This window comes from Castor canadensis, chromosome 2 (genome assembly GCF_047511655.1).
Source record: "Castor canadensis chromosome 2, mCasCan1.hap1v2, whole genome shotgun sequence".
Taxonomy (NCBI): domain Eukaryota; kingdom Metazoa; phylum Chordata; class Mammalia; order Rodentia; family Castoridae; genus Castor; species Castor canadensis.
The window spans coordinates 55,545,676-55,560,804 of record NC_133387.1 but is presented as its reverse complement, the minus strand read 5'-3'; the positions used below and the strand labels follow the sequence as shown (position 1 = coordinate 55,560,804).

Sequence of the window (15,129 nt, the reverse complement as noted above, 5' to 3'; positions counted from 1 at the left end):
TTTGTTATAGAAAACAGGAAATGGCATCTGAGAGAAACTGAACAGGGAACAGGATACTGAACCCAGAAGATCTCCAATCTCCTTCCTCCCTCAGTGCTGGTGATGAGGACATTTTAATACTACCATATTAAGCTCTTATTTGTGCAATTAATAAGCAGAGATTAAAAATTTTTTCTCTCATTTTGCAAAAACAAAAAGAATATGAGACAGAAGGAAGCCAAAGTAATACATTGAAACAGGCTATTTCTTGTTCATGTTCTCTAACTCAGATCAAGCCAGTTTTCCTTGGCTTAAGCGAGCCCTGGTTCCCTTTTACTGAAAGACTATATCTAAAGAGAATATTTTCTTGTCAAAGCATACATGTTGACAAGGAGGGCTGGTTGTGCGTGTATCAGCTATCTGCCAGGTTCAATTTAAGGCTGGATGAGAATAATGGAAGGTAACACTGTCCAAATTCCAGTAGCAGTAGACACTGCAATGTTCCCATAAGAGGAAGCTACATTAGTACTACACTATAATTTACACATCATGGGATTTGGGACATGATCTGATCACAGAATAAATAAATCTATAATATACAATCATATTCTATCAGGATGATCAAAAGAGACTTTTAAGATTACATGGTCCAAAATGCCCCAACTTAGATCTCGAGTTTTCCCATCTGTGTTATGTTGAGAAATTAATTCAACTTCTCTGCAGTCTAGTAGCAGAATCGCCTATCAGACTGCTCCTGGTACCATGCATCTATAAGATTTTACTATGACTAACCTCAGAAATCCACTGCCTTCATTTCAAGTGAAAAATTATAACATCAGAAAAGAACTCTGCCCCAGAAGTCATAAGACATGAGTTCTAGTTCTCAGAGTGTGACCTAGCCACACAAAGCAAAATGTATCAAGTTGCTAACTGAAGCAGCACAATTAAATTATCAGAATTGCATTCTTGAACCTGTATCCTAACAATAGCAATCTCTAATAAATATCTCATAAAAAGCTGGGGATGGAGTTGTAGATCATACAGATACAATTTCTAAGTTCTTAGTTGGGAATTTCTTAAGAAAAAATAATTTTAATCTCTTATTCTACAAAATGAATGTGAGATAGGAGATACACAAAAGAATACACTAATACACACCAGTTCTGGCTGATGTTTTCTAATTTGCTATTCTCTGAAAAGAATACTTAGTAAAACTATTGCCTGTACATTTCTGAAAACAGATTCTCCCATCTCTCCTCTTTTCCAGTGGTCCTTACATAGTCCTATCAGGCTTAGCTGCAGGTTTGTCACTGCACTTCAGAGACAGACTCATCATCTAGAGCTTTTAACGAAATCAGCTGCTGGCAGCAAAACCAATCCATGTCATACCATAGATAATCCCCATTAAATCAGCAGAGCATATATAAAAAGTTTCCATCTTTTATTAGGTATGCTAAGGAAATTTTCATCATTAAAACAAAACAAAAAATATAAATGCATTTTATTGTGGCTTCTTGACTTCAGTTTTTGATGGATGAGGAGACAAGTCCCAGTTCATCAGGCAGGGGATGACAGAAGATTTATAGAAAAAAGACAACAGTGAAGATTAGGGGAATAAAAATGTTCAGAACACATGATGAGGTCACCAAAGGGGACAGAAGAGCACACATGTGAAATCCATGTTCTCAATTTCCAGTTAATCCCTAACACTGGTTTTATCCTCCTGAACTTTTCCTAATCCTTATAAATTGTCTATTTCTTATAACTGAGATAACTTTTCCTAATCCTCATAAAGTGTCTACTTCCTATAAATGAGGGTCTATTTCCTATAGCTTGGAGATAGAGCACTTGCCTAGAATCTTCAAGGCTCCAGGTTCCTTCTATAGCATCGCAAAAAACCAAAATCAAAAACAAAGGTCTAATAATCAAATACTTTTTGGGAAACTCTGGGTAAAATGGAATGCACTTAAACACACAGGAAATGTCCTATAAATGTTTATTAAGTTTCTTATAGATTTTATTATGAAAATATAATGCATTGCTCCACCAGAGGGACAGAATATTCACCATTTTCCAGAGGTGCCAGAATTTTACCATATAAAATCCTGACATGCTCTTTTGGTTTAAATAAAGCATTATTTTGGATTAGTATGCCATGGAGCAGACTTGGAGAATGACAGGTAATTGCACTGAGAGCAAAAATCTGCACCTGCTGTGAAACCAATAGCTCTTATCACAACATACTACATATTGAATCCTAGGGAAAGTGCTGTAATCCCAGCCAATGGATTTAAAAAAACAATTCACTTGTAAAACCAAAGTCAGTTCTCTTTTCATAACAGCCTCCTCTTCTTTCATTCCACTCAAAAGCTATTGTCTCAAACTGCCACTGCGAATTCCTTTAAAAACACTTGATTGAGTATGGTTGACATACACCACATGCTGTGCACATTTAATACATACAACTTTGATGAGTTTGGAGATAAGTATACACCCATGGACCCATGATCACTATCTATGCATAAGCCTACTCATCACCTCCAAAGGTTTCCATTTACCCTGTGTATTTATTGTTTTTGTATAAAAGAATACTGAACATAAGATCTACCCTCTTAACAATTTTTAAGTGTATGAAAGAGTATTGTTAACTGTAGGTACCATGCTATATAGAAAATTTCTAGGACTTATTCACCTATGTAGCTGAATCTTCATGGCTTTTGACCATTACCTCCATATTTTCCCCTCTCCCCAGCCCCTAGAAACTATCATTCTACTCTCTGCTTCTATGACTTTAACAGTTTAGACTCATTATATAAGCAATATCATGCAGTATTTGTTCTTTTGTGTCTGACTTATCTCATTTATCAAAATGTCCTCCAGGTTCATCCATGTTGTCACAAATGACAAGACTTCCTTCTTTTTAAAGGATGGATAGTACTCCATTGTATGTGTATACTCCAAATCTTGGCTACTGTGAATAATGCTGCAATGAGCATAGGAATGCACATAGCTCTTCTATATCTTGATTTCAGTTCCTTTCAAATATATATGTAATAAGTATATATATTATATCCCATTAGCGGGATTTCTGGATCATACAGCAGTCTTAGAATCCTAAACATTCATTTTGCATAAAGAATAGTCAACCTGAAGTAGCTATGTGAGGATGTTGCAAAGATACAAAGGGAAAATGACATAATCAGAATTTGAAAAATCTTAGTTATTATAACCAATAGAAAATCTAAGCCACTAGAGAAATACTCAGTTATTACTATATGGCAGCCCAACACTAGTGACTTTGAATGTGGTAAACAACATAATTAACACCATGAATTAACCACTTCTAAGATAATTAAATCTATTGACTTAATTTTGAACTTTAACTTTACCATAACAAAGAGTCACAAATCAAAGACCAAACTAACAATTATCAGAGCAAATATAGATATATTATGTAGGAATATTTGGAAATTCAGATTTTAGACAAAATGCAAAAATAAAAGATGTTCCAGCCATCACATAAGTATTACTATTTTTAAAATAAATATTTTAGAAGTAATAATTAAAAGTGACTTTAGTCAGAGTTTTTAGGAAAGTTCTTGTTGGAGGGTTAAATTCAAAATGTTATCTATGGAATTATAGGAAACAATGAGTTAAAAAGATCTCTGGAAACATTCAAATAGAAAGTATTCTATTCAGGCTTTAACACTGTAACAGAATTTTGCATCCTTGTCCAAGATATTTAATTAATGGTGTCTTGCTAAATGTTTAAATGCTGGCTCCTAGAAAGGAAGGTCTCTGATTTGGAATGGTTTCCATTTTCCATGGTGGATAATTTTCCACCACGGCCAATTTCAAATTAATTGTCAGCTCTGGACAGTCAGTACTAGCCAGAACCAAAACACCACCTGGATGTGGAGTTTGTAACCAAAATGGAAGGAAAGGAAACAGTTCACAAGTAAAATGTATAGACAGCCGGGCACTGGTGGCTCGTGCCTGTAATCCTAGCTATCCAGGAGGCAGAAATCTGGAGGATTGCAGTTGAAAGCCAGCCCAGGCAAATAGGTCTCGAGACCCTATCTTGAAAATACCCATCACCAAAAGAGCTGGTGGAGTGGCTCAAGATGAAGCCCCTGAGTTCAAGCCCCAGTACTGAAAAAAAAGTATAGCCAAATACTATACATATTTTCTAGGAAGGAGACAGAGGAAATTAATAACGATATAATTAGAGATATTATTTAGGCTCTGTTTGCATCTTAATCACAATCCTCCCTCACTGAGAATAGGTCTTTCCTCTGTAGGTGGCTACCTAGACCCCAGCATTGCATCACCTTCTTAGAGAATAAGGTGACCCTACTCTCTCTTAAGACTCTTGTTGGACCTCATGTTACTACTGTAACATTCTCTCTGTATTTATTTAATAATATTCACCTAGAAATTATGGTGTTTTTCCTCATCAAACTATTACAGTTCCCCTTTTACCAGGCAATCCACCACTTATGCTAAACTCCAACTAATTTCAGATATACAATCTATGTACAAAAAGGAACTGGCTATCCATTTAATGATTTGTTTGCCTACTTTTTCACTTAGAAACAAAAGAACTAAGCTTTTAGGAATATTATTTGAAAAACTATAGGAAAATCTAAATAAAGTTTCTCTTATTACAGTTTTGATCTCCAGGCCATCCTTAGACTGCTTCACTGAAGAAATCCTGATTTGCCAAATTAAGAAATTTTTGAAGTAGAGTTTATAAGTGAAAATTAATTTATGACATATATCTGTTAATTCTGAATATTGAACTTAAAATCTTCTAAATTGCCAAAATCAAGTCATTGAATGTGATATTCATCAATTCTACAATCTCTCTATGGATTTCACTTAAAAATTAAGGTATTTATGAGGCTTAAAAAAAGAAATCCATTGCAAGATGAGTTTTGTGGGTGAACAGTGGTGATGGTAACAAAACAATACAAATATACTTAATGCCACTAACTGTACACTTAAGAGTAATTAAGTAGTTTTTAAGTAATATGTGTTTTATTCAGTTAAAGTTATATTTAAGAAATTCATTAAAGAGAAATTCTTCTACTCTATCCTCCATAATTTCAGATAAGAGAATAAACAGAATTCACAAAGCCCATCTCTCACTATAGACTTCAGTACAAAAGCACATTGGGTATAGAAAAAGGTTGCATTTATTCTGCTAGACACTAATGCTACATGTTCATTTTGGCAGATCTTGTACACTCATTATAATTGACATTTGGAACTAATATGAAAAGGTTATAGTTTAATCAGAAAAACACATGGTCAAAAATCAAAACATACTGCATTCTTTGCCTCTCACTGGGTCAGGCAGGCCAGAGCAGTCCACTGCAGAATTCGGAATGGCAACCCTCCACCTGGAGCCACTGCTATCACATTCTGTATATTCAAAGTGGTAATCTTTCTGTAAACGATCACAAAAACAAGCCTTTGTTAGAGTCAATTATAGAAGAATAACTGTGCTTTCTCAATCACACTAACGGGCCTGCAAACTTGTTTCACTGTGCTGTTTCCTGGACTCTCATCCCTCTCCCACCCCACCCATATGAGGCAGTTCAATGATCATAAATGTATCATGCAAAGCACAGAGTAGGCACTGAGAATGTGATGGAAGACAGAACAGTCAACATTCTCAGGCTAGGACCACATCCTTCAGTTTCATATACCCAAAACGCTAGAGCACAACTTTGGTTATTTCTTTTGCAGGCTTTTAAACTTTAAACAATTGACAGACGTAAGAAAGAGCAAAATAAGACCTGGAAATCAAGTGTTACTGTCCCAAGAGTTTAAAGAAGCAAGAAAACCATTCCCATTGGCCTGTTTGAAATTTAACAGAAAGTATAATACTTAAGCATCAAAATATCAAAAAAGATCAAAATTTTTTAATTGGCTCTCCCAGCTTAACTCACACTTAGGATGTTATCAGTCACAGACTATTATAATAAACCACTTATTACAACTGCCAAATTAAGACAAACCCAATGTCTCTAGCCTTTGGTTCTTTGAAATTCTCACACTGATCTTCTCAAGTCAAATCACATTACACACTTACAATGTTGAAATGAGAAAAATCAGGACTAAATGTTATAGAGGCATTTTAAGAATGAAATAAATTTCAGGTCTACCCTAAATTATTTTCAGCTCAAACTTTTATTATTGGCAGTGAGAGGGATTGAACCCAGGGCCTCACACTGCTAGACAAGTGCTTTAGCATTGAGTGACATCCCTACTTATATAATTCAATACCCTGACTATTGCTATTCTGCTTTGTTCACTCTGTGTAGCCTCCCTTATATATTAGGGACAAACAAGAATAGAAATACAAAGTCACACCAGGAAAATTGAGAATGGGAAGGCTATTACTCATGGACTTTTACCACACCACCCTTTTCTAACAATGAATCTCCCACTTTACAATCTTCATCAATATTAATACACTGAGAATTTCCCAAATCATGAATCCTAGGCTACTTTAAAAAAAAAACCAGTTCTTCCCTTGATTTATCTCTTTCCTCTTGTATTTCACTATAAGCAGTATCAAAAACTAGGTCATGTCTTCAATAATTTGCTAGGAAATCTCTGTTAAATATTCAAGCTCATCAATTTTACAAGTTTTGCTTTCCACACAGCCTCCAACACAATTCTGCCAAGCTTCCTGCCACTATATAAGAAGGATAGCCTTTCCTACAATTTCTAGTGATTTGTTCCTCATTTTCTGTGAGCCCTCACCAATATGCTTTTGATATTTCTCAGAGCATTCTGCTTATGATATTTTGCATATTCTCCAGGCAGTGTAGTCACTTTCTATCCTGCTCCTGTTTTTTCCTGAGTCCTCACTGGCAGTCTTTTATATCCCTAACTCTACCAGCAGTCTGTTTAAGACAATGCAGGCCTCTCTATTATGCATTTTAAATTCTTCCAACCTATGCCATTACCCAATCCTAAAGTCACTTCCCCACTTTTAGGTATTTGATATAGCAGCATCTCACTTGCAGGTACCTCTGTAACAGTTTCCTGTGCAGCTGTAATACATACCACAAAAAACAGTTTAAGACTTCAAAATTTTATTTTCTCACAGGTCTGTATGCCAGAAGTCCAAAAGCAGTATCAGTTGTCTGATGAAAGCGAGACACATACAGAGGGACCCAACTCTCCCCCTAAGGATGTTAAGTGCTCCTAAGAATGTTAATTTCCTAGGTCTGTACTGCAAGCACCCTATAATGATTGTAAATGAGAAAACCTGTACAGAGTGGGCTATGTGGCTCCTTAAACAACAGCTAACAGACCTTCCTTTTATGTCTGTCTCCCTTGATCAGAAAGCTGCGAGTCAGACAGTCCCTTTTTGGCAACCAGCCAGTCTGCTTCCAGGCAAGTCCAACTATTTTGAATGCTCCATTATCACTCTGAGGATATTACCCTCCAATTTAAAGGAAGACTGTAACCACAGTTACAGCTGAAGCTACAACTTCTGCTTCAGGAAGTCTTGCTCCAGTCACAACTACTCTAGTCTGCCCTAGCATATAAAACCATGTCAGCTTGACAAGTCTAAGTGACCTCCAGAAGAACCCACCTACAGTAGCTCCAGAGGGCAGGCAGCTCCAGACCTTGTAATATTGAGACAGGCTAAATTAGAGACATTGGAACATGAGACTAAAAGCAAATTAATGGAGAGGGTGAATTCAGTTATGATATATTGTAACTTTTGTAAATGTCACAATGTACCCCCAATACAATAATAATAATATAATTTTAAAAACTGTAGCATGAAAAAAATCAGAAGTGAGCTAAGAGCCAGGAGCTAAAACTAAACATTGCATTAATATGTAACTTAAAGTCTCTCTCACACACACCCCCACTGACTATAGCAGCCAACCATGTTTTCAACCTTGCATTGATGATTTCCTCTAGATAGACAAGTGCTGAGTAAATATCTCAAGAAAAGCATCTGGTAGACGAAAGGAGACCTTGTTAAAGAAGAATAAAAATCTCCTAATGATGGGCCTTTCTGCCTTAAATAAACATCTTCTAAAAGAAAGAATCTGGTATGTCCTCAAACATATCTTACCTATGTTAACTGAGGAGACTTGATGTTTAGGAATTTTGAATTTCTTAGTTTCAAAACATAAGATATAATTGGAGAATGGTTAAGACCACAAAATTAAACACTGTAAATAAAGAGTGCCTACATTTCTTTTTCCCAAATAAGTAGGATATATGATAGAGTCTCTTTGACCTTGCCCCACATGAATGATGTACCTAAAACTTAAAGATGCTTGACATTTAATCAAGAGAGTGCTGATAAAAATTACAAGAAACAAGCACCCATGTCATAAAGACCCTTTAGTTAGTAGGGTCACCTCAGATTCACTGTCTCCATGCTTGGATTAAAAAAGTAAAAATTTTTACAACAGCAAAATTATGTGGGTATGCTATGTGCCAAGCATAAAGAACATGCTTATCTGGAGGAAAATTAATAGTTAAGCAGTCCCAGACTGACAGAGCCTTATGTGTTACACAAAAGCCTGTGCATGCTTCTCATGTGCCCACATCTCCAGTCTATTAGGATGTGCTTTGTTTCCTACTTTTTGTTTTGTTTTCCTGTTTCTCTGCTTTACTAAATAAAACTTCATTAGACTTCTCACCTAACTAAATTCATCCTTAAATTTTTCTCCAGGATGATGTCACAAACTCAGTTGGGATCAGCTGGCACCCCAGGCCATGAGCTCGGCACCCCAGGTTGAGGTTCATATCCTCTAAGAACCTCTCTGTGTTTGAACAGGTCCTGGTTCCACTTCAGTAGCAGTCCTCAGAGAAGAAGAAGAGCACCTCCCCTAGTGACTTAGCTAAAAGCTTGTGTTTAACAGAAAGGAGCTAAGGCATGTGATGGGTAGAATTATTGTCCATACACAAGTATGCCATGTCCTTCTTCTAGCTATATAAACAGGATGTTTACCTCTCTTTTTGGATTAGACTAGGAGCCTTTTCCTGTGCACTGTCCCCCAGAGTTTCAACGTTTGGTTCAATAAAGGCTGGGCTGGTTACATAAAGAGCAGACAAGACCCTGGAGCTTTCAGCCCTAGCAGTGGCACCAGTAATAAGGAGGTAGCTGAAGAGTTCCAGAGAGCCACCAAGAGCTAAGGACCCTGCTAACCCAAAAACTTGAACTGTAACACTGAAATGAGTGAAGAGTTCCCAAGAGTGACTAAGGGCAGAAACTGTGAGAAACTAAGACTACACAGAAGACGAGAGGCAAAGGTAGGAGTCAATACTATGAGGACTGCAGAATGGTTGCTAAAAAAGTTTAAGGTAGACACCAAGAGTTAAAGAGCTGAGATCCTGGCAGTCAGAGTTCAGGAGCTGTAACCTTAATGGCTGGGTGTTGGCACTCTAAGTCCAGAGCAATAAGCCTCTGCCTTGAACATCTAGAGAACTAAGCCTCCAGCTTGAGAGCTTGGAGCCATAAGCCTCTGAATTCCAAATCGTAGAGCTGTAAGGCTCTGGCTTGGAAGCTTAGCTTGTGAGCCTCTGGAACTCAAAGCCAACAATGCCAAGGAGGCTGCTCCTTGCCTATCCATGATTTCTATCTGCATCAAGCAAAAGAACCCGCAGCCAGTCATTTATAACAACAAAAAAAATGCCAGGCCATACTCCCTTAGAAAGCTTTAAAGGAAAACCTATTCCTTGTCTCTTCCAGCTTCTTGTGGCAACAGCATTCATTGTCTTTTGGCAGTATCCCTCCAACCTCTGACTCTATGGCTACATTCTCCTCTTCTTAAGGTTTCACTTAAGTCCCACATGGGTAATCTCTTCTTGTCAAGATTCTCAACTTACATCTTCCTTTTTTATCATATAAGGCAACATTTGTAGGTTCTAGGAATTGAGATTCGGATAGCTTTTATTTTGTGTATGTTTTACGTTTTCTTGGGGAAGAAGTATTATTTAACCTACCACAATTTCTGTAGTAGAATATCCTTGATAGGCAAGGCATTTGCATAATGGCTTTCTTGTTTCTCTTGTTCTCAGTTATTTGTACTTAGGTGTCTCTTATTTCTATAACCCACTGAGAAGGTCCTGGACTCCATATGTAAAATTTATTTCTTATCGTCCTAGAAAAATAGTGATTTTGTGACGTCTGGCATGAATTTCAAATGAATGAAGGCCAATAAGTAAAACAGGTAGGCTCCTAAAAGCACTCTCACATCACTGGCTAAGAGTTATTTGGGTTGCCAGTTATAAGATGAGAACAGTAATAAGTACATGGGAAAGGTCTTGTATTTTCTGACTGTAATGTTGAATGTCACATGGCAATTAATTATCCTAAGATTTTTTTATCCTGTTTGCCTCTTCTAGATTATCCAGTGACTCCAAAGGGTCAGAACTACTGTTATTACCAAACCCTTAAGAAGCCAGCAAGAAGATTTAATGTGTTTACCCATAATTTAAAAATACTGAAATGTGAACCTATTTTATGCAGAGGGCAGCACTTTGGACCAGGGATTAAATTGTAGTCCAAGCCAGATGGGCTTTATTTTAAATTATTTAACAGGCTATTTCATCTGGTTTGGTAACAAATAATATTTTTTTGAATCTGCTTCAGAAGGCAGTCTTTAAATCCAAAGAAGGATTTAAGAAATAGATGGTGTGGTGTAGTAACATTACTAAAGAGATAATATACCCCCAAATATTCTGAACGATATTGAAGATACTGAATAAAGAGAATTATGGGATATAAATCTTCATATTCATAGATAACACTCCCAAACACTAGCCATAGACCTAAATAAACATTGAATACTTAAACCAGTCCTTCAGAAATGGGAATTTTCTAGTGTTAAAGGGCAATTTTAAGAGAAAAGATAAAATCATTTCTCATACAAATACAAAATTAATACATGTCAAATTAATTAGCAAGTCAAATCAGTACGATGTTACTACCAACTCAAAGCAGAATTCAAGGGACACACAAAAACAAGCATTTAGGAAAGTGAAATGAACTTAGTAATGTAAAACTGGTAAATATACAGAGGATAGTAGTAATTAATTGCTTTCCAAAGGATAAAATGCATTTTCATTTCTGTGCACAAGAATCATTAGGACTACTCTCAGTTTCCTACAACTCAAAGCATTGGAAAATTGTTAAAAGACAATGAAAGGTACAGGCCTTTGCAGAAACTGATTGTTCAGAGAGGAGCACTACACAGGACACTGAATAATCTTTTCTGCTTATTTCAATGTGTTTCACAATTTTATCTGACAATGGGGAAATTCTTGACAAATTTTCCTACACTTCAGGGCTCCGGAGTTTACCACCAAACACACTGATATGAGTCAGAATACAATCTAAGTAACAAAACATCAGCTCACGTCCATACTCTCCAAATTACAAACTGGCAGAAGTACCTGGGCCCACTCCAACTCTAAGATCCAAATCACAGAATGCTGGGGCATGGAAACGCTGCCACAAGTAACAAAACAATGGGATTCCCTGTAAATCTTATAAGTATGTGGGAACCAGGAAACAACCCAAAAAGAAATAGAGCAAGGAATTACTCCTGATACAAAACCCTTAAAATTATCCTCACATAGTAATCATGGCACACCACGGAGCCAGAATCCCATGATTTCCTTCAAGGGCATACCACCAATGACTGAACCACCTCCCTGCTTCATAAAGGTTCCACCTCCACCCAGTAGCACCACTGGGAATAAGCTTTAAATACATGGGCTTTTGAGAGACATTCAAGTTCAAAACTCTGGTAGACATTAACAAATATGATATTATATAATGATTTATGCATATATCAATATGTCATTTATACATTGTCAGTATATATTATTCTTTACTACTTGGCATTTAGTTATTAAATACTATAGCCTTAAATGCTCCAGGTGAGAATAAAAATGATACACAGCCCCTGCACTCAATAAGCTTAGGATTTTATTGGAATAAACAAGATACACACACACAAAATGTAATTTTTTAAAGAAAACATAAAGAAGAAGGGTTCCAAAATGGAACAGCAGCACCATAAGTCAGTGTGCAAGTCAAAATTCTGTCTGGTTAATTTTGATTGACAACTTGACTGGATGAAGAATACACATAGGAAATTTATAAAGCACACCTCTGAATGGGTCTGTGATGGTGGCATTTCCAACACAATTAGATCATGAGGGCTCAAATCTGATGAATGGTTTAATCCATTTATGGATTCGAAATCCGAATAGATTATTGGGAGGTTGTTGAAAGTAAGGTCTGATTAGAGAAAGTATGTCATGAGGGTTGTGTCCTTAGGGACTGTATCTTGCACTGGTCTCTAACTGTTATGGCTCCACTCTTCTTCCTGTTCATCATGAGGTGAGTTGCTCTGCTTACTGTCTGCCATGAGGTAAAGAAGCTCCTCTGCCATACATGCCTGTTGCCGTGATGTTCCGCCCAACTTCATGAGCCTAACAAACCATGGCTGAACACTCTGAAACAATCAGCAAAAACAATCCTTCCTTCATTAGGTTGTGTCTGTTATGTATTGTGTCACAGCAATGAAAACATAACTAACACAGCAAATTGCTATCAGAGAAGCAGGGTCAATGTTGTGACTATCTGACAATGTGGTTCAGAGCCTTTGGAACTGGTTTGCAGGAAGAATTTGGAAAAGTTTTGATGAGTGAGAGAGAAGTCCTAGAAGGCTTAATAGGTGATCCTAGTGGGAGCCAAGAAGACCAGATGCTAATAGAAATGCAGAACAGTAAAGATGGTTCTTATAAGATTTGGGGGATTGGAATAGAGGCCATTCCTGTTATAGTCTAACAAAGAATGTGACTTTGTTTTTCAGTATCCTAAGACTTTGAGTAGGAGAATGATGGAGGGGGAGAATTCAAGCATGATATATATTTGATACATTGTAAGAACTTTTGTAAACGCCGCAATGTATCCCCATCCAGCACAACAATAACAAAATAAAAACGGAGTAATGGGCTAATTAATTTTGCAGAGGAAATTTCAAGATAGTACATAGCAACTGGGCTGTGACAATTGCTGCTGGCTGCTTATAGCCAAGTTTATAGTGAGAATTAGGAGCAAAAAGCAGAGTGGAAAGATCTGAGAAACATGCAGCTTGGTCAGAACCAAACCATATTTACACTTGCAGACAGAAGGGATGGTTCTTAAAGAGATTAGAGCCATTAAAAAGAAATCAAGTAGTTTGTACTAGGGCAACAGAAAAGATGACTTGAGGGTATCTCAGGAATTGGCCAGACTTCATTCATCCCAGAATCCAGCATGTGAAAGTTTTAACTCATTTGAAAGACTTTTTTTTTGAGAAGAGCACTCTTAGGAAAGTGTTTTCCCAAGGTCAGGTGTCCAGTCACTTAAAGGCTACTGCAGCCATGGTTCAAGGAGGGCAGGCTCCACATAGAGGTGGCAACAGACCTTGGCATCAACCAAGTGATGTTATTTTTTGCAAGCATGAAGAATTGCTAGAGTTGTGCTGTCATGGAGCCTTCTACCCAGACTTAAGGGAAAGCCTAGGAGGCTAGACAATAGATGATACGGCTGGAATCCCTGAAGGCAGCCCATGTGGAGGGGACAATTTGTGAAAATGTGAAGGTGAAATTAAACCATATTGAAGACCCTAGGATATTGGAGATACCCAGAATGTAAAATGCCTAATGAGAAAAGCTGCAGGTAACAAGCAGAGCTGGCCTCAAAAAAGAGGAGAGGCCCTGTAGGCTACAAATGGCAAGGCTACCCAAGCCCACTGTAACTAACATCATAATACTACAGGCCCCAGCTATCAGACATGAACTACAGGATTTGATATCTGCCCTGCTGTGTTTCTGTATTAGTTTTGCTAATCTTCTACTTCTCCTTCTTGTAATGGGACTATTTACTCCATGCATTGCATTTTAGAAGTGTGTCACTTGTTCTTAATTTTACAGGTGCTCACAGCTAATAGTCTGTATTGATTCTTAGCAGAAAATTGAACTTAAGACTTTTGAACAATGTTGGAACTGTTAAGACATTGGAGACTCATAGAGATGGACAAAATGCATTTTGCATTATGAGATGGTCATAAGTCTTTGTGGGCCAGGGATGGATTGTTGTGGTTTGAATACAAAATGTCCAACACCGGCTCATGTATTGATAACTTGATCCCCAGTCAGTGGTGGTATTTTGGAAGATTCTGGAAACTTTAGGAGGTGAGGGCTAGCTGGAAATAGGTTCTGGAGGCATGCCCTGGAAGGTTATAACTGGTTCCTGTCCCTTACTTACTATCTACTTCCTGTCTACAATGAAGTGACAAAGTTCCTCTGTAACATGCTCCCATTGCCATGATGTCCTGCCCAAGCAACCATGGAATGAACCCTCTAAAACTGTGAGCCAAAATAAATATTTCCTTTCTTAAGTTGTTTCTCTCAGATATTTGGTCACAGAGATGAGAAAAGTAACTAATACAACCAGTAAAAATCCCTTAACTCTCCCACAGAATACAATACTGTGATACTGCTCAATAAATTCAGTACAGTCAACTTTTCCTTAAGTGCTCTATGACATCTACTTCTTAGCACTCAGATGACTTGCATTTTAAGGGCCAGGTTCTCTAGAAAAATAAGGATCTTTAAATGTCTAGAACCACAGATGTGGTAGAGTATGCAAAATATGACTCTACTGTATTATGATTTCAGAGTCAGACAAAATTTCTGTGAACTGGAAAAATATGAAAGAATGTTGAGAAGAAGGCCCTGAAAGATAGGCAAGATTTGTAAGAGTTTGTGCTTATTTCTTTCTTCATAAATAGCTAGTTTGGTAGAGTATGGTAAGCAGTAAGATCAAGCCTAAAGATAAATGTCTAAAGATATGCAGGGAAAAATTACTAGTCTAAGAATGGATAATAGGTGAGTGAGTGAATTAATGAAGGAATGAATATTGCTGCCTGGTCTTCTGCACTCTGACATTTGTTCATACCAGTAAACCACCAATGAAGAAATTAGCTCTCCAAGCTGTCTGTCCATCGTAGGCAATTGAGAATTGCCCTTAAAGTATAAAGATACAGAAGATGAACACAAATTCTACCATAGAATAAAAAAGAATAAAGACAATAGTCT

At 37.2% G+C, this 15,129-nt stretch overlaps 1 protein-coding gene across 3 annotated transcripts in view; it reads right to left on the bottom strand.

The window, feature by feature from the left end:
* The window catches only part of Elapor2 (endosome-lysosome associated apoptosis and autophagy regulator family member 2), a 205,424-nt gene that overhangs the window by 104,798 nt on the left and 85,497 nt on the right, over positions 1 to 15,129 (bottom strand). For all 3 annotated transcript variants that reach the window (XM_074064857.1, XM_074064855.1, XM_074064856.1), the window contains exon 2: positions 5,311 to 5,431. Coding sequence is in view for 2 of the 3 variants with exons in the window: in XM_074064855.1 (XP_073920956.1) it covers positions 5,311 to 5,431 (121 nt within the window). In the remaining variant the exon portion in view is untranslated. The remainder of the gene's footprint in view (positions 1 to 5,310; positions 5,432 to 15,129) is intronic.